The 19,746-nt window shown below is 44.2% G+C and overlaps 1 protein-coding gene across 5 annotated transcripts in view; it reads right to left on the bottom strand.

Annotated features, from left to right (window-relative positions):
* Nucleotides 1-259: 259 nt before the first annotated feature.
* Nucleotides 260-19,746, bottom strand: part of TMEM86A (transmembrane protein 86A) — a 92,309-nt gene continuing 72,822 nt past the window's right edge. For 4 of the 5 annotated variants that reach the window (XM_039533176.1, XM_039533174.1, XM_039533175.1 and 1 more), the window contains 3 exons: nt 19,242-19,378; nt 16,055-16,319; nt 260-9,856 (listed from right to left, as the gene is read on the bottom strand). In XM_039533176.1, coding sequence (XP_039389110.1) covers nt 9,429-9,856; nt 16,055-16,319; nt 19,242-19,277 — 729 coding nt within the window. In that variant the 5' untranslated portion in view covers nt 19,278-19,378 and the 3' untranslated portion in view covers nt 260-9,428. The remainder of the gene's footprint in view (nt 9,857-16,054; nt 16,320-19,241; nt 19,379-19,746) is intronic. The other variant, XM_039533178.1, reaches the window with a different exon arrangement.

Raw genomic sequence — 19,746 nt, 5'->3', positions numbered from 1 at the left:
AGGCCAAACTAGCTATTTCACTGCATCAAATATGGCTACAAAATACTGGGCCAAATCCTCAGCTGGAGTAGAATGGCATAGCTCCACTGGATAGAACTACAACACTGGACATTAGCTCAAGATCTGCTCCATCCACTGGAGTTATACTTGGGTTCGATTGAAGTAGCACAGTGTTGACTCGGGACCTGTATTTCAAGATGAAACTGTCATGGGAAGAGGTAAACAAGCAAAAAGTAGTTTCAGCTCTGCAGTAAAAATATCAAGTAAATTAATATTTTAATTACTGGTACACATACAAGAAATTAGAGGAAAAAATACATTAAAATGCATCAAAGATAGTATCAAGTGTCCATACTGCATGTGGTGACCTTTAAATTGATGGCAAAAGAGATTAGTTAAGTGCTAGTAACTTTAAAACATGGCTAAGTGCTAAGACTGTGAATGGAGGAGGGGAGCTACTTGATTTGCGTATTAAAATCTTTAAATACGTTTTGCCTTTAATTCACCAGAACACAGGAGGTTCAGTTCATATAGGAGTCATTGAGTTTAACAGGTCAGGACTTGTAGCCTGATCCTGAAGTCCTTACCCAGACAAAACTACCACTTATCCCAATGGGATTTTTTCACTGAGGGAAAGATTCTGCCAACCTTCCCAACAGAAAATAGCACCGTACTCCATGAACAGTCCTATCTGGGAAACAAAATAGGCCTATTTTTGCATAGGCCCTGAGTAAGGATGGCAGGTTTGGGCCCTGGATTTCTAAATTGTCCTGATTCAACAAAGTAACCAGTGTGGGAGGGTTTTGGTTTTGGTTTTGGTTTTTTAATTAGGTTGCCAAGATAATGATTTCCTTATTGGTGCTAAATTTCCTGATGGTCTCTCTATTTTAGTGCCAGTAGGAATATAACCTAGGCCCTGATCTTGTTCCCACTGATGTATCATTGGAGCAGAAGCAGGCCCTAAAACCCCTCTTTCAAAGAGTTAGTTGCAAGGGTTTTGAAGTAGCAAATTATCACTAGCCACAGTACATCAACCCTGTACTTCATCCACCTTTTCTTTTAATGAGTTTATTTCTACAGCAATTTGGTGTCACCACGACACAATACAAGCCACTAAAAATTTTGGCATTTCAGCCAACTGGCCACTTTTTAAATTTTTTTAATCTATAGGTATAGAAACATAATTTTTATATTTTTACATTAAAAGGAAAAAAAATACATCGTCAATGGAACTTCCTCCAAACTAAGAAAACAAATATCTATCAAACATTTAAAACAATAAAGATTTGCATTGTATTTGCCTTTGAGTTCATAATAATGTAAGTTTAACTGCTTGAGAATATGGTCCATTTCACAGGTGTACACACATTTTTAGAATATAAGCGCTTCATCCTTCATTTGTGTTTGTACAGTACCTAGCACATTGTGGGTGCTACTGGAAAAAATAATTTACAGTTTGGGAGCCTGATTTGAAATCAATAGAGTTATGCCAATTTATTCTATTTGAGAGATCCAATCATATTTTGGAGCCATAATTCTGTTCATAGGTTTGTTCTAAGTCCAGTAGCTGTTTATACAAACACATTCTCATCTGGAAAATCTTATACATCCTACATACAGTGAGACAGGAATTAATTCCAAAATGGGCATTCGCTCTCCACTGGCTTTAAAGTCAATAAAGTTTATGATCAAAGAAAATTAAATCTCTCTTTTGTAACTCAAGTATCAGAGGGGTAGCCGTGTTAATCTGGATCTGTAAAAAGCAACCAAGAGACCTGTGGCACCTTAAAGACTAACAGATGTATTGGAGCATAAGCTTTTGTGGATGAATGCCCACTTAGTCAGACGCAATTCACCCACGAAAGCTTATGCTCCAATACATCTGTTTGTCTTTAAGGTGCCACAGGACTCTTGGTTGCTCTTTTGTAACTCATTCCTTAAAATCTAGTTGACTTTCTGCATGAGAAAAGGTGAACAGAACCACAGCATTTTCAACTTCAACATTTTCAGCAATAATCAAGTTAGAATTAGGATATTCTGTTTTGGCTGGATCAGGCTTATTCTTGCTCATTCAGAGATGAGCCTGAGTTGCAAAACTGGGATGTAGTGCTCACATCTTGGGGGTTTGCTTCTGACTTTTAGAAAGACTAAAGACCATTTGCAACTTTGGGATCCGAGTTCAGACTTGTTAAAAATACACTTCCCTTGAAGTCTGGGTGTGTCTGGGTCCAGAGCTTGGGCTCACCCCTAATAGATAATGCAAATGACTATTTTGCATTTGCTTTCCATCTGATGCCGAAATCTAACTGAAACATGAAAAGGCATTTATTCGTGTCACCTTTTTTCAAGTGAATTTCTGCAGGTTCCTAGAAGCATTTTTATGTTGAATACTATAGTATAATAATAATACTTAGCACTTATCTAGTGCTTTACACCTTTCAAAGCACTTTACAAACATGCACTAATCCTCACACCACCCCTGTGAGGTAGGTAAGCATTTTACAGATGGGGGGAGGGGGCGCCGGGGGAACAGACACAGAGAGTTAGGTTCTCAACTGCTGTAAACTGGCATACCTCTATTGACTTTAATGAGAATTACATCCTTTCAGACCAGCTGACTTAACCAAGGCCCCAAAAGGAATAGGTGTCAAAGCCAGGCTCAGAATTTAGGAGTTGTAGACATCCTGTCCTGGGCTCAGACCACTCAGCTCTGCTGCCTCTCCAGATAAAAGAGCGTCTCTCTCTCTCTGCCAAAACTAGGCAAGTCGGCACTCCCATGCACCCAAACTAGAGAAAGAGACATCTGCCACTGAGCTTTATATTGGCTCTGTTTTGACCACTTTCCCCTCCAAGGCCAATAGCTACGTTAGAAAGAAGGGGCGGGTAGTGAAAGATTCGAGTCCTTCTTCTAAACCATCGATTAAATAACTAAGGGCCCACTTAACCCAATTCTGATCTCACGCTGGTGTAAATCAAGAGTGGCTCTGCTGAAGTCTCCTCTACACTCCAGTTTTACACCAGTGTAGCTCCACTGACTTCAGTGGTATTGGTATGGTCCAGCCCAGCCCAATGGAGTTACAGGAGTATAAAAATGGTGTGAGGTGAAAATCAGGCCAATTGGCTTCAAGAGGAGCTTTTTGTGAGCAAAGGCATTCAGAGTTGGGTCCATATATGGTAAAGGCTAGGCAGATCAAGTAGACTCAACACATTCTTAGTCTCCCTGAATAAGGAGTTAGTGGATCTGCTGGCACTTAATGGCTAGTACAGTAGTGGAAGATATGGTTTGTATTGTATATATAACCTCAATTAACTACACACAAGAATTTTGAGTACAAAATCCTTAAAGATTTTGCTTCTAAAGGGAAAGTCTGTGTATGTGTTTGGAGTGGGGGGAAGGGAAGGAGAACAATACCTTCAAATGTAAAAGGCAAAGAGAGACAATGGGAGAGTAAGGAAGGAAGTGGAAAAAACTCAGATGGACATTTATGTGCTCTCCATTCCTACTTTGCCACCACCTTTCAAATCCCAGATTGCTTTCACCAGGGTTGAACTGTTTTTTGTCCCAGGAAACAGTATCGAACACAGACGCCCACCTCCCCCAGCAACTAGTCAATGTTTCCCAGGCTTAATCAGAAGAATTAGAGCTGGCTGTGTCAAATCTGTGCTCATAGCAGCTGGCCTCTTCCCAGCAAGAAAGGCTCTCTCAGGAAAAAGGGTTTTGTTCAAGTAATGTGGATTAAAGGGATGTGGAGAGGGAGACAGGTGAGAGACCAGGGTGAATCTCTCTAACAGCCTGAGCCTGTGACACCCCGGGCAACCCTCGACTGATTCTCTCGGAGTTCTCCGGCACAGGCCCACAACAAACGCAGTGCATTTTACAGTGCCCATGCTCAGATTACATTAGCTCCCTCATGTCAAAATGACAGATCACCTATTAACGCCCACTGAACGCCTTGCAATCATCATCAGGATCAAGGCCTGAGATTGGCAGATAGTACAATAAACTGAAATGAAAAAAATTACAGAAAAATCATTAAAACTGCTTCAGGAAACTGAAGAATAATACTCTCTGGAGGTGAAGAAAGTGACACCCTACTAACTCAGAGAGGGGGAGGTTATAACATTAAATGAAGGTAGCCATTAGCCTCTTTACTTAGCGTGTCAGTCTTTCTTACAAGAGGGGGAAAAAAATCCTTGAAGAAGATAAGAATAGATATGCCAAAGTGACATAGTCCAAGAGAGAGTTAAATAAATCTTAAATTAGCCATTCACTCTCATCCTGCTCGCACTGGCCCCAGCCGATGGTTATAGCACTGAACATGCATATTTTCTCTAGCTGGCTCTATGGCAGGAAGAGGGCTTCATCCACAAAGAGCAGCAATGCAGGGGCCAAGCTGGGGATCATGAGATAAGCAAAACTGATGAATGGAGATGCTGGACACCTCCTATAGCTGGTGACTGTAGCAGAAGCAATCCCTTGAGTGACTGAATACTGGCAATACTATGCAACAGCATTAGAGGGAGGAGATTACAGGGGCTTGTGCTATTTACAATGCTTTCCCCCTCAATAATGCAGTTAAACTTTCTGGTGTATGTTTATAAAGCAGCAGACACTTCTGGAGGGGCACTATTGTTAACCCAGCCTTTTGCAATGGTACTTACGTTTTCTAAAATATGAAGAGTCTTTGGAAGGAAGGTCCAGATCCTCATTGAACTCAATGGAAGTCAAAAGCCTAAATAGTACTATTGTGCTACTGATGGGTGTGAAAACTACTCAGTAAAGAAAGTGTGGGGTGGTCTCAGTGCCAGGAGCCTATCGTGCACTGCTGCTAATACTGCCCACTGGTCCTGCCAGCCGTGCTCAGGTAGAATAGTGCATTACTCTGCCAGTCATCCCGTGGATTCAGTGCTACTCTGTGAGCTAAACTGTAACACAGGAAGGAGCGCTCTTTGCACGAGCCAAGGAGAAGGAAGGTTTGTGGGAGCATCACCAAGCCAAGGAGAGGTGCAGAAGCTGTCCTCTTGCTAACACTCACACAGGAGGCATAATCAGTGTTCCCTTATATCATGGCAGCCCTCAGCTGCCAGAACTACTGCACAGGACCACTGGCAACTACCATAGATTAGAATAGCTTTCAGGCCACTTCAGCTTACACTAGAGCCTGACCATATGGCCAGAGGGCTACAGATTTGGCAAGGTGCAACAGTCTCTTCAAGAGATCTTTGCCCCCTCTCCAGCCTGTGCCAAGCACTCCTTGGGTGCACCAGAGAATGGAGGCTCACATATTTTATAGGAGGTTAAATCAAAGTGGAATTATATTTTCCTAAACTGCAGCATTCTCGGGTAAGAGTCCAAAACAATACCACCGCATCAGTGTGATTGGCTCCGAAGAGTTTGTGTGTAATATAAAATCGGGGGGCTGGTTGAAAGACTCTGGGGTGCTCACCCATGTAGCTCTCTAATTAAACACTAACACTGCAACCTGGTTTGTTCTACTAGTGCCTGTCTCTCTCCCAGCATCTCCCTTTGAGACAGACACACTAGAGAAGAGGGTGTCAGGTGGAGGTGCTGCACTTAGGAGATGGTCACCCATCTAGTATTTCCCTGGCACAGGTGGTATGTTCACCCTTGCAACCAGTCACTGATAAAGACCGTTTTCCTTCAATTCATGGACTTCATGCACAGATTATTCAGTTACTAATATTGTCTTGCTACTTAGATAGCAGGTTTTAGCCCCAAGGGCTTTGCAAAATGTGGGACAAATCTACAGCTGGTGTAAATTGGCAAAGCTCCACAGAAAGCAATGGCCCATTTACACCCAGTTGTGGATACCATTATTAACTCTACATTGGGGACAAATTTGGAGCTGACAGCATCTCTTTGTGTCATATATGGTCCTGAAAAACCTGCCATTTACTTTCAATATCTTAATAACAGGGAAAACAGGAGCTGCCTTTGAACAGTGCTGGGAGAACCCCCAAAGAACAAAGGCTATAGGACTAAAGTGAACTAAAGTGTCTATTACTGGATTCCAGGGGGGTGAAGTGATCAGGGCTGCAGCAGAAACTGAGGCTTGGTCTACACTACAGACTTATGTCAGCATAACTATGTCATGCGGTGGTGTGGAAAATCCATACCCTTGAGCAATGCAGTTAAACCAGCTGAACTGCTGGTATAGACAGCACTACATTGATGAGAGAAGCCTGCCTCTCGGGGAGTTGGAGTACCTACGCTGATGGGAGAACTCTCCTGTCAGCATAGGTAGTGTCTTCACTAAGTGCTACAACCGTGCACTCCATCAGTGCAGCTGCAGCCCTGTAGACAAGTCCTCAGTCAGAGCATTGCAACTGGCCTTCAAGAAACCTGCAGGATCAATCTCAGAAATGCCAGGTGCAAAAACAAAGCTCTCAGGGCATAGGGCCTGTGATGAGATGTACTCCCCACACTAACTCTGCAAGGGTTGAATTAGGCCTAGTCAAGCCTAATCAACCAAATTAGGCTGCAAACGGGAGATTTAGACTGGAGGAAGCTAATTAGAAGGAAGATCACCTGTGAGAGGACAGGTGGGGCTTCTACAAAGCCAGGAGACTGGAGCTGGTATAAGAAGGTAGCAGGGAGAAAATCTGTTATCCCACTTCCTGAGGTAGAGGAGAAGATGACTCACAGTAGGAAGGAATCTAGGGGTGAGAGCAGTAAGGTTGGTACAGAGTTAGGCCTTAACTATTCACTATATGGCCCTGGTCTGGAGTCCTGAATAGAGGGTGGGTCTGGGTTCCCCTACCAACCACTGCAGAGTGGTAGCGCTAAGGGCAGTGAAGAAGAAGACTGGTGAAGTGATGTTGTGAGGACAGTGGGTGTGAGGACTGGCTGTGGAAGGAGACTTTGAAAGACTATGGTGGAAAGAGAAGCCACTTAATGACCTGGTTGGACAGATGAATCACAAAGAGGAAGCAGCAGCTCCCTGGAGTGAAAGAGGGGCTGCAGACAGAGAGGTAGATTGCAACCATGGGAAGAAGTGTTGGTCTGGCAGAGCTAATCCTCAGAACCACCAGGAGGAGGTGCCATCCTGTGGTGAGTAGAGCACCCTGTGACAGAGCCCACTTGTGAACTCCTCACTCACATTTAGGAACAGTTATTCACCTGTGTGGTCTCATTACAATCAGTGGGACTACTCATGTGAGTACCCGTCTGAGCAACGAGAGGAAGGGCCACAAAATAAACATTAAAGGGACACCATCAGATTTGGGAAAGGAGGAGGAAAGCCCCCTCGATGCACTATCAGTGTATATCCATAGGCAATGCCTCTCCATCCATTTGTCATGTATCAAAGAAAAATCCAGGGCAGCAACAGCTCAGCACTTGTGAGCAACCCCCAATAAATTAAAACCAGCATGCAGGAGGGAAGGAACTATTGGAAAGTAACATTATAACTGTGAAATTAAAAATACCTCACCAGAATCCTTAACAGAGTCTAATGGAAGAGATACTCTTGCTATGGCAGAGAGGAGGATAAGATGGCCAAATAGTTTGGGTTGGTAGGAAATTGGTTTTCCCATCTCTAATGGTTCTGATTTTATTATAGGCTCCAGGACGTTAGGAGAAATGGGGTGAGCTGGTTTGAATGCACAGAATCATTCTTTTCAGGTAGCTTTGCCTCAAAGGGGGCTTTGCAAAGTCAAGCGGCACAAACTTGCTGCTTTGCCACTGACTAGTCAAAAACAGATACTTGTTCTACATAGCTGGCTTTAGAGGCAAGGGACAATGCTAACAAATACCCTGAGTAAGGGGCATATTAAATATTATGTGCAAATATGCAGAGTATTCTCACTTAGCGGCTGTAAATACTGAGCGATAAATGCTTAAATGACAAATTCCAGTCTCCCAATTCCCACATTATGGACAAATGTGAGCCCAGAAGAAATAGATTTCTTAGTGGAATGCATCTCCCAAGGCGTGGGGCAAAGCACAGAATACCCCAACTCAGGTTGCATAGAGTGGCTACTAATACCATACTACTGTGCACCTATGTATAGGGTCAAGTGTGTAGACATATACAAATATAGAGATGCCTACTGGCCTTAATTGAATAAATAGGCTTCCCTGAAAAGCTGCCAAGCTCACAGTTAAAACAATTGCCTATTACCACTAATGATGCATCCATAAACTTGGGTCTGGAGTAACTTCACAGTGATCAAAGTATGCCATATCCCATTGTGTTTTAATACTTTGCCTTTGTTTTGGAGTTGACACAAGCATTGTCACTGATTCAAGAGCTCTCAGCACCTACAGAGGAGGTGCAGGAGGTTTGCCTGGCTTATTAATTCAGTCAACAAAGCTACTGGTAATGGGGTGCGGTCTGATGTTGAAAGACAGATCCATTGTTCCATCATGTATCTTAGCCCACGGCCACAGGACTACCCTAGGCCAACATAGCAAATGCTGAAAGTTGCCTGCTAAAACTGCTCATTAACTTACATGCATGTATCCTTTCATCGTAACCCTGCCTGCTTAAAGAATGCCTTTCATTTCCCATTTTCTCAAAGTTCAGAATGTTGTTGCATTCTGAAGTTGCTGCTGAAAGTGTATCACATACTAAATGCTCAGCAGCATTCATATTGGGCAGAAAAACTTTGAATAGCATTTAAATAGGAAGTTGCATGAATTTGGAATTCAGAAGAGTCCTGGTTAGAATCAGGTACAGTGCAAGTTTCCCACCACCCAATTCTTACCAATGTACTTCAGCCCTGACCTGCACTACCTATCCTCCTGCTATGCTACTCCTGGGCTTTCTTTGAGCAGAGGCTGTCAGTTGCTGCACCCTGTGTGGTGGCTTTGTAATGCCCACAAGTGGGATCTAGTCTAGTCACCACCTGGACTCATTGTCACCTAGGGTGACCAGCTGTCCCAATTTTATAGGGACAGTCCAGATTTTTGGGCCTTTCTTATATAGGCTCCTATTACCACCACCCCCGCCTGTCCTGATTTTTCACATTTGCTGTCTGGTCACCCTATCACCTTAGCTGGGATTTGGACATGTGTGTGTCCAGGGTCAAAGGCAAGACTCTTAACCTGCCTAGCCTCTTTTCATGGTCTCTTTAAATTAGCCTTCTCCTTCCATAACATTCAGAACCACTTTCAGGATTAACAAATATAATGTGGTTTTAGAGAGGACTCCTGAAGTGTCCGAGAGGAAAAGGTCAATGAGTAGCTACTGTAGGAGCAGTCTAAATTCTCCAATGTGGTCTCCACACTGAAGTAAATTACATTCAAGGAGAGTCAGATTAAAAAAACCCAAAGATAATGCTTCAAAGAAGCAAAATCTCTATCATCAATGCACCTTGAGAGATGGAGATATCCCTCAGCGACTAATGCTGCTACAGCACCCCAGTTATAATCCATGCAGTTCATGAGCCTGCTGGTGTCCCGTCTAATTCCTCCTTTTGAAGTCCTCTTCATCCCTGCTCTCCACAGCTGAGAGTGCAATGAGCATCTGGGCTGCATAGTAAGTGGCCATGATGATGGCACGTGAGTAGGGCACCGGGAAGCAGAACTTGTTAACTGCAATGGTCAGATCTGACACCATGAAAAGCACTGCGCCAATACAGGCCGAAAGCTTGGTCCAAGTCCAGAGATCATTGCACAGCTGCACGCCAGCAATGGCGCGCCACCCCATGAAGCCAATCAAAGCGATATAGACAGCTACCAGGTAGGTGAAGGGGCCTGAAAGGTAGGAGTAGAGGAAGGTGTAGCAGAAGCTGGAAACAAGGGTCATCACAAAGCCGGCTTTCAGGTCCAAAGGCTTCATCCCGAATGCGGAGGAGTACAGGATGTGTGTGATGGCAAACATCAGCAGACCTAGAAAGACATTGACAGAGCAAGTGTGAGCTTTAATGGGAATAACTAAAACAGTAGCCCACCACAGTCAGGGACCTGTGGGTGGAGACTTATGAATACATCAGATTAAACAGTCACACAGTTCTGCTCCCAGTGGTATTAGTGGAAGCAGAGGTAGGCCAACATTCAGCCCTTCTGAAAATCCCATCCTTTATTTAAAAAAAAACCAAAAACCTTAATATAGTGACATCTGTAGAGGAGGCCACCCTGGTGAGATTGTTCCTGCCCTAGGAATATGTCCTGAAGTACCCACAGTCACAGTGAGGATAATTCTGCTCTGCCAACCACCTCTGCTAACTCTACAGATCAACTAGAAAGAAACAAAACTCTAGTCTTTCAGACTGAGCGCTGCTTTTTTTTTTTTTTTTTTTTAAATTTCAGAGTGGAGGAAGGCAGGTCTGAGATCCCAGATCTGTACACACCTGAAGAGGTGTGTGTTTTGGGGGTTTTTTTTTGGTTTTTTAATTTCTGGGTGGTGCCAAAACTGGAAGGAACCTTTTCCCAGACCAGATGAAATCTTTGCTAATTGCTCTCACAATATTTGGATTGCAACGCCTCCAAATTCAGACCCAAATGCTGGCCTTGTTTAGCCACAAACCGAAACTCCAATCTGGGCCTAAGCTGGACCCAGGTCTGAACATCACCTCCTCCACCCATTGCTAGCAGAATCATAAACTGGAAGGAAGCAGCAAGCATATTTCAGGGATTACACCAGTTAAACCTGCCAACTTTTTTATGGCTACTTACAGGACCCAAATGATTCAAGAGTGGAATTGATCTGAGAAAACAAAACAAGCTTCCCTTTGAAGAAAAACACCCTTGAGAAATCCCAGATGTTGGTGTAGGAAGGAACTGTCCATATGTTAATCCCTCTGCACTAGTCCATCTGACAAGAAATGTCACCATGTGTTGCAGCAGGTGCTGATTACTAGTTGGTCTTGCCAGTCTCTCATGATGGACTCCAAAATAATTTCAGCTCCCTTCTCCCACCCTCAGCCCACAGACCTACATATACTGAAAGTCTGTTCCATTCTGTTCATACAGATTTGTTAACTTGGCTAGATGTTTTCATGCATAAATGAAACTGAAAAGAATTTGGAAATCTGAGTGCCCCAGCAGGCCAGTGGCTGCAAATTATGTAGTGATGCCCTAGTAAAAGGGGAACAGGAGCTCCTTAGCAATGAAAACCCACCAGTGAGAAGTTTGTTCTGCATGTCTGTCATGCTCATAAGCCAACACAACTCAACCAGGTGGCACTGCCTCCTCTGCACTGGGGAGTGTCTTGTTGTGCTATGTCCAGCTGATCTACAGGTCAGATTGCTGATGCATCCACAGAATGGAACTGGTAGAGAGAGGAGAGGCAGAGCCCACATGTAGGACACAAGGTTAGATAGATGAGACAGGGCACTAGAGGAGAAGGATGAAATGGAATGGGGGGAGGAGAGAGACCAAATGATGGCCTCAGGACTAATTCAGGTAACAGGAGGGAAGACTTAATGCGCTAAACATGAGAAGTAGGGAAATTTACCAAAGATCTAGGACGAGCTTTTTATACTACAACAGTCTCATGCACAGTTTTAGGGGGAAGTTAAGGGATGTGAGGATACTTTAGAATAGGTGTCAGGAGAGGTTTCTTCTCCAAGAGGTTTCAATGGCTTTATGTGGAAAAGCCAGGGATAGAGAATCAAAGAATATAATACATACAGTCAGCAAACATGCCTGATGGGAAGGTCTAGATAAGAGGTTCTCAGGGGTTTCTGAGCACCCTCCTCCCCCCCAACATGCTATTAAAAACTCCATGGCCCACCTGGGCCACAACTGTTTTTCTGCATATAAAACCAGGATTGTCGTCAAAGGGTAGCAAGCAGGGCAATTGCCTGGGGTCACACGCCACAGGGGCACTGCAAAACTAAGTTGCTCAGGCTTTGGCTTCAATCTGGGGTTGGGGGAGCTTGGGGCCCCAGGCTGCGGTCCTGCGCAGCAGGGCTTTGGCTTTCTGCCCTGGGCCCTAGCGAGTCTAACAACCACCATGCTTGGTGGACTCCCTGAAACCTGCCCACGGACCCCTGGTTGAGAACCACCGGTCTAGATGGACGCAGGATTCTGTGCATGTCTGATAGAAAAGACAGACAATGGATCACATGGATTCCTAGTGTAACTCCACTGAGTCTTGCATGGCGTTGCTAAGGAAAATGGTAGTCGAGAGAAGCAGAGATGGGAAAGAGGTTTGTGATAAATTGTGAGGTTAGTCACAGACAGAAAACTCTCTGCTTCCAAGAGAGCTCATTCAGGCATTTGGAAGTGCCAGGAGGCCCCACCCCACCTAACTAAAGTGTGTGTGGGGGGGGAGGCAAACATTCAACAGCCTTCCAGTATGTGTGTATTGCCATTACAAGATGTGCTCAGACTAAGTCCTTGGAGGTGCAAGAGTGTGATCTGGGAATCCAAATTTCCAGCTAATTCAGCCTTTTCGCTCTGCATCTTTTCTTACTCTCCATTTCATTCTGGACCAACTGCAATGGAAGCGGCTGACTTCCATTACCTTTCTGTCTCTTCCCCAGTGGAGAGCAAGCAACCCACCCCCACCCTGAGTGAATGAAATTCCCTTTTGTTACGCCTTCCATCCCCTCACCTAAAATGTGGGTCTCTAGCCAACAGCACAAAGGGCTAGTATAAGCAGAGACCAGAAACTTCACATTGGTTTTAAATGTCTGTCATCAAGTGAAATGCATTTTCAATTACAAAATATCTGCTAGACACAGTAGGGATGCTAGTCAGAAAACAGCTTCCTATTAGTTGGCTGTAATAGTAAAAAATGAGGCAACAAGACCAGCACAGCAAGAATAGCTCATCAGGACTTTGGTCCTATAAAGTCACAAACGTCTTTTACAAACTCCTCTTGCCAACAGCAGTCCAAAGGAGACCAACTCCAAAGCTGTCTTCATATTGACAGCCATATTTATGGAGATGGAAATGAAATGTTTGTTAAGACTAAATGTACTTTTATGGAGATTTCCACAAAGAATACTGTCAACGCTTTGAATTTAAAGGTTTTTTTCCCTCAACCAGCACCGACTTACTAACTTTTTCTAGCATCGGTCAAAGATTAACTGTAGTGGTGCATGACATTTTGTCTTAAAATGGCTAAAGCTCAAATCTTCCTCTACTGTCTGTCACCACTGGAAAGAGTATTAAAGACTCCTGAGGTGGCTCAAAGTGGCAAATGTTTGACATCAGCCTGTTTTTTGGGGAGGGGGGGGGAACAATATGAAGGCAGATTTTCAAAGCCATCTAGGAGCATTAGACACCCATTCCATTGAAATTAATGGGAGATGTGTCCAAATCCCCTAGACTGTGTGTTCTCAACGTGGGCACTTAAAACAGGTGTCAAGGGGTTGCAACCACACTTCCCATATTGCTAAATGCGTGGGATGGGATCACTGACCTATTCCAGATATTTGGGAAGTTGGTCTCAAGATGATCCCACTATTATAGTGGTGCAGCGGTGCCATAATGGTTAAGGAAGCAATTTCTCTTTAAAGGTCACATTTTAAATCTTCTGAAATCTACATGTTTAGTTGGATTCCTTTGAAATCTGGTGTGCCTCGGGGTTGGCAGAGTAAACTTGTGCTAACAGTGCGTATTAGGGCATTCCTAAAAGAGGGTAGAGTCACAGTTGCATGGGCAACATTAACTCTGCATTTCCTGGTTTTCCGAATGAGCTTTGCTCAACTCAGCCAGGCAAGCTTACGTCTGTGTTAATGTAGTTTTTTGCCATTGATAGGAAAGGGTTGTGAAAAGGTTGACAACCACTAGCCCAGACTGCTTTGAAAACCTCAGTTCAAACATTTGAGGAGGCAAGACAAAATTGTCAGCAGCTCCTGAAGAAAATCGTCTGATGGGTATTCATAAGAACAGCCACACTGGGTCAGACCAATGGTCCATCTAGCCCAGTATTCTGTCTTCTGGCAGTGACCAGTGCCAGATGCTACAGAGGGAGTGAAAAGAACAGGGCAATTTATCGAGTGATCCACCCCATCATCCCCACTCCCAGCTTCTGGCAGTCAGAGGTTTAGGGGCACCCAGTGTATGGGGTTGTGTCCCTGACCATCTTAGCTAATAGTCTTTGACAGACCTATCCTCCAGATTTTTTTTTAACTCACAACATTCCCAGCAATGAGTTCCACAAGTTGACTGTGAATTGTGTGAAGAATTACTTCCTTATGTGTTAAACCTGCTGCCTATCAATTTCATTGGGTGACCCCTAGTTCTTATGTTATGTGAAGGGGTAAATAACATTTGCTTCCTCCACACCATTCATGATTTTATAGACTATCATAGCCCACCCCCTTAGCTGCCTCTTTCCTAGGATAAACACTTGATCTCTTTTTTTTTTTTTTAAATCTTTCTTCATATGGAAGCTATTCCATGTTCCTAATAATTTTCATTGCCCATCTCTCTGCTCCCCTCCCCCCCCACACACCCCTTCTAATTCTTTTACAGATGGTATTCAAGGTGTGGGTGTATAATGACTTTATACAACAACCTAATTTTCTGTCTTCTCTCCCTTTCCTAATGGTTCCTAACATTCTGCTCGCTTTTTTGACTGCTATTCCACATTGAGTGGATGTTTGCAGAGAACTATCCACAATGACTCCAAGATCTTTGAGTGGTAACTGCTAATTTAGACTCTCATTTTGTATGTATAGTTGGGATTATGAGTTCCAATGTGCATTACTTTGCATTTATCAACACTGAATTTCATCTGCTATTTTATTGCCCAGTCACTCTGTTTTGTGAGATCCTTTTGACACTTCACTGTCCACTTTGAACTTATCTTAAGTAATTTAGTATCCTCTGCAAACTTTGCCACCTCACTGTTTACTCCCCCCCCCCGATAATTTATAAATATGTTGAACAGTGGTCCAGTATAGACCCTTGGGAGACCCTGCTATTTACCTCTCTCCACTGTGAAAAATCATCATTTACTCCTGCCCTTTGTTTCCTATCTTTTAACCAGTTACTGAACCATGAGATGACCTTCCCTTTTATGCCAAGAATGCTTAGTTTCCATAAGAGCCTTTAGTGAGAGGGACCTGACCAAAGCTTGCTGAAAGTCCTGCATTTTCAAGATAGCTTGTGACTCAAGTCAGCACATCTCCAACTGGGGGAAGGCCTAGTGGTTTCTATCGCCTACCTCTAGCCCGAGGGGCATTGGAGGATCACAGGCCTCAACCACAGCCACCACCCAGCAGCTCACCTGAATGATTGATTGGAGAAGGAGGCTAGTGAAGCTCTAGCTTGCATGGAGCCCTGCCCACAAAGCTCCTGATCTGAGGGGAGATGTCTAATGTCCAGCCCCACTAATTGGCCCAGATGCACTACTTAAGCCAGAAAGAGGCATAGGAAGTTGTCTGAGTGACTAGAGGAATCCTTGGTTGGCTGCTACTCCACACCCTACCTGTGTGCCTGACTCCTGTTTCCTGCCTTGCAGCCTGTTTCTGGTCCCTATTCTCCTAATCCCAGACCACCATCTGTTCCTGCATTGCTAAAGGTCTTTGCTCCTACCCCAGACTCTAACTCCAGCTTCTCCTCCTGACTTGGTTTCTGGCTCTAACGTTTCCCTTGGCACCTGACTCTAACCTTAGCTCTGGTTCCAAGTGCTGGACTCTAACCACTGCCCACACCCTGCTCCCTACTCACATGCTTCCCTGTTAGAACGCTGAGGATCCACTTTTCCCTTCCCTTGTTCACTGCTTTACACTGGGGCTTTGAGAGTGCACATCACAGAGCCCAGCCAACTGCTGAGTGATATGAGGTCATTCTGCCTCTGCCACATTCCCAAGTCTTGCCAGTCCAGGGGATGAGGACAGATGCTGAGAATCAATCCTGGGCCAGCCCCATGACATGGCTACCAGCCAACCCCAGGCTCTTGGAATGTGAGTACAGAGGAGGACAGGGGTCATATCCAGACATGGTGCGCCCCTTCTAATTTCAATGCAAGGGATTTATGCATGGGATGAGTCCTTCCTACTGCCATGACAATGGGTTAAACATTAAATAAAAATGAAAAATATATAAACCCTCTGCATAAGAAATTCAGCACTAAATTGCTAATTGGTTGCTATTACATCCCTTCAGAACTGGTGCATCACTTACCATGAACAAAGTAGCCTTGCTCCTGCCAGATGAGGAAGGCATCCCCCACTGCAGAGAATATTAACCCTGCTAAGATCCTACTGGCGCTTCGATGTGCGACTAAGAAATTGATTCCATGTGCCAGCAGAAAAACCCATAAGCAGAAGATGGGCAGACACTTGATGAGGGCACTGAACCAGGAAGGGCTGGAAGTTGGCAGCCAGAGGACGAAATAGACACAAGTGGCTTTAAAAAAGGGCACCAGCTTGGGGCCTTCACTCTTCACCTAAAAGAAACAAGTCATTTAAAAAAAATCAATAGGATCATTAGAGGCTACAGTATAATAAACCCCATTGTAGAATGCACCCCTTGGGTTTGAAAGGCTGCTTCCTTTCTAGTTCAGAGAACCCCTGCGACTGGCAGTATTTACCCATCAGACAAAAGCTGCTTGAACTTTAACACAGTCTTCACTCCCATTAGCTGTTCCGCCAAGGAGCTGCCCTGCACCTCTGTGCCAAAAATAAGGGTTTTTTTTGCTTTTGAGTGGAAGTGGGGGAAGAAGTAGGTTTCTCTTCTTCATTACTAGAGTGTTAAATGCTCTACTGCCTTGGTGGGGGGGGGGGGGGGGATGAGGCCCTGAGCCAAAGCTTGCTAAAGTGAATGAAAAGATTTACAGCAACTTAAATAGGCTTTGGAGCAGACCCTCTTTAGCATCCCCTTCCCCAATCTTGTGGCCTGGGAGCCACAGCATCAGTTATAGCCTGGGATCAAATAGACGCACCCTATAAACACAAATTCTCTTTGAACGGATGCCGATGATGGTTATTAGCATTGCAGTAGTAGCTAGGGCCCACGACTAGGTCAGGGTCCCATTATGTAACCCCAGATGCAATGTGCAGCAGGCAGAGCAGCAGCTGAGCTATACATGGTAAAACAGTGCATATGGGACAGAGCTGCAGGGTCCAGATCTGAGCTATCCCAATGTTTGTGAGCATCTGGATTTGGTGTTCCAGGCTCTGCCCACCGTAAAGAGGGTCCCACAGGGCAAAGTTTTCAGTCCAGATCCAAACTTATTCCAAGTCTGAGCGTATGATCCAGTTTGGGCCCATCTCTAAACAGTGGGGTGGTATGATGGGAAGCATTATGCTATGCTGCCATAGCCTAGTGTTTCTCTCCACTTTACACCACATAGGGAAAAACACATGAGGGTTTGTTTGTTTGTTTTTTTCCCCTCTAACCATGTTATACCCAAGAGATAAAAGGATCTTCAATCCTGTACACAGCTGGGCAGGGGAAAGGGAGAGTACCTGGCACAGCTGTCAGTTTATTACTGCAATCATGCCTGACAGCTGCTGGAGTCTTGGGGAAGGACCAGCTCCCACAGCAGAACTTCCAGCAGAGCCATTGGTGGATGGTTTTGAAGGGGTCATTGATGGAGTTGAAAACAAAGTACCCCACAGTAGACAGACAACCATCCACTGATATGTGATGGCTTATGGAAAATCTCCCAAATTACGTTTGCTTTCATCTCCTCTAATGGAGTTACTCTGGCTTTACACGGATGTCACTGAGACTAGGTTCTGGCCCACAAATGAGAAACGCAAATATCATGCATTGTGCATCTGATGAAGTGGGGTTTTTTACCCACAAAAGCTTATGCCCAAATAAATCTTAGTCTTTAAGGTGCCACTGGACTCCACCTTGTTTTTACAAATGTCACGTATTCTCAAATGGCCAGGGGTGATTGTATTGTGTGTGTCTAAGCAGTGTTAATAAGGAGGCTGTATTCAGTGCAGTGAGCATGTACCCTAATTGTCTCAGAAGGCACTGGCCTTCCTGCCCACCGCATAGGGATTTACAGCTCTCAATAGTCCTAATTTTCTGGAAGCCCTAGATCAAGTGTTTCTATTTACTGTCCCGATGGCCACTGCTAGATGTGGGTAGCTCCCCAGTACTGATGGTTTGGGGATCATTTGTTCAGTCAGAATATGGACTATCACTGATGCAACAGAACAGAATGTTGGGGTGAATATGAGAGAGGAACAGTTTGTTTCCAGCTGTGAAGTCCAGCAAAGCCAGAACTGCTCTGTAACGTGATGTTCTATGGGTCACAGTGCTGAAAACCCAGTTACAGAACCTCTGCTCCAGAAGTATAGAAAAGAGGGTTGGCCTCTTCACCACTTATTAGGCCCTCTGTTGCTGGAAAGAGGATTGTAAGGCCTGAGGCAAAACCCACTGAAGTCAATGGCAGTCCTTCCATTGATTCAATGTGCTTTGGTTCAGGACCCTAGAAGACAGGCTCTTCTGGTGTGTGGTTACATCATCTTCCTAGTGCAATGCCAAGTCCCTGAAGCCCAAACTCCCCATGCATTCAATGGAGTAAAGCAGAGTTGGAATACTGAGGTGGAAAGTCTCTTCACATGCAATATCTGTAATGGGTAAAAGATGAAGCAATAGGACCACAGCAAATGAGCAAACCTAGGAAACTAGAGCTTGTCACAATAGATAAGGCTTTCAAAACTGCTGTTGCATTGAATGGAAAGTTCCTCCACATAGCAGCAGCTCCTTAGCAGTGAGATTTTGTAACACCTCTGAGTACATTATTTATATTGCCAACACAAATTTTAAATGTTCTTTCTAATAAGCAACCAGGCTAGATAACTCATTCTCTCACAGCACATTAGCTTCTTACATTGTAAGGGGAAGCTGGTAGCGACTCCTATATTTGGGTTGCCTAACACTTCCCAGTATAAAAGATTCTTGTGAAATGTTTTAGAGACGCTCTTACTCCTCTGTTGCTTGACACAAACCTTTGAAATAGGGAATGGAGAAGTGCCTTTTCTTTGTCCCATGAAATTCTATTTAGATTTAAAGATCTGTGGAAAATCATTATTTTCCTTCTTTCACTTGTGCTTCTCAGGAAAACGTTGTCCTCTTAATATTTTGGTGCCATGAATGTTCTAAGGCCAGATACATGTGTCACCAAAACAGAAGACATTGTACTGGGAACATCTAGTAGCTACCAAACATCTGTAACAACAGGGCAGGAGAAAGAGGGAGAGATTGCTGAGATGGGTTTCCCCCCCAACCACTCCTTCAAACCCAGCATATGGCCCCAGCAGCCCATCCTCCTTGCTCTGGATGCCATACAAAGCAAAAGCTCTCAACTCCTGGCTTGAAGTGGGGAGAGAGGGAGACACACACTCACAAGCCAGGGTACCCAGCCATCCTCCAGGCCCAGCATCAGGCCCCTGCAGTCCTTTCCACCTCTGGAATAACAGCCTTCTCCTCCTGTAGGTTAAGTAGTAGACATCTGTGCTGAAAAGTCAGGGTTCAAGCCCAGCCCTGTTTGTGATGCATGATGGAGAAGTGGTTACAAATGCACAGAAGAAAACTTGTTTTTAACCTTTACCTTTTATAAAAATCTAGCAAATTGCATTTTAAACCCCTACATTAACTGAACATTACTTAGGTTACAATATTTAAGGTTACCTGTGCAATCTTAATCTGCCCCCCTTGTGTGTATACACATTATCATATACTCTGTAATTACACAATCATTATTTTCCCCAGGGCCCCTGCCTCCTTCAGTGCACAGTATAGATGCACAAAAGGGCAAAATTAAGTTTGCAATGCAACCTTAAAACTGGTATTTCCTAACTTTTGAGTGCTTGATTTTGCAACCTAAATACTCATTTAATGAAGTTTTATAG

Source organism: Mauremys reevesii, linkage group 4 (genome assembly GCF_016161935.1).
Source record: "Mauremys reevesii isolate NIE-2019 linkage group 4, ASM1616193v1, whole genome shotgun sequence".
Classification (NCBI taxonomy): Eukaryota; Metazoa; Chordata; order Testudines; family Geoemydidae; genus Mauremys; species Mauremys reevesii.
This window is presented reverse-complemented; position numbering and strand designations above follow the sequence as displayed.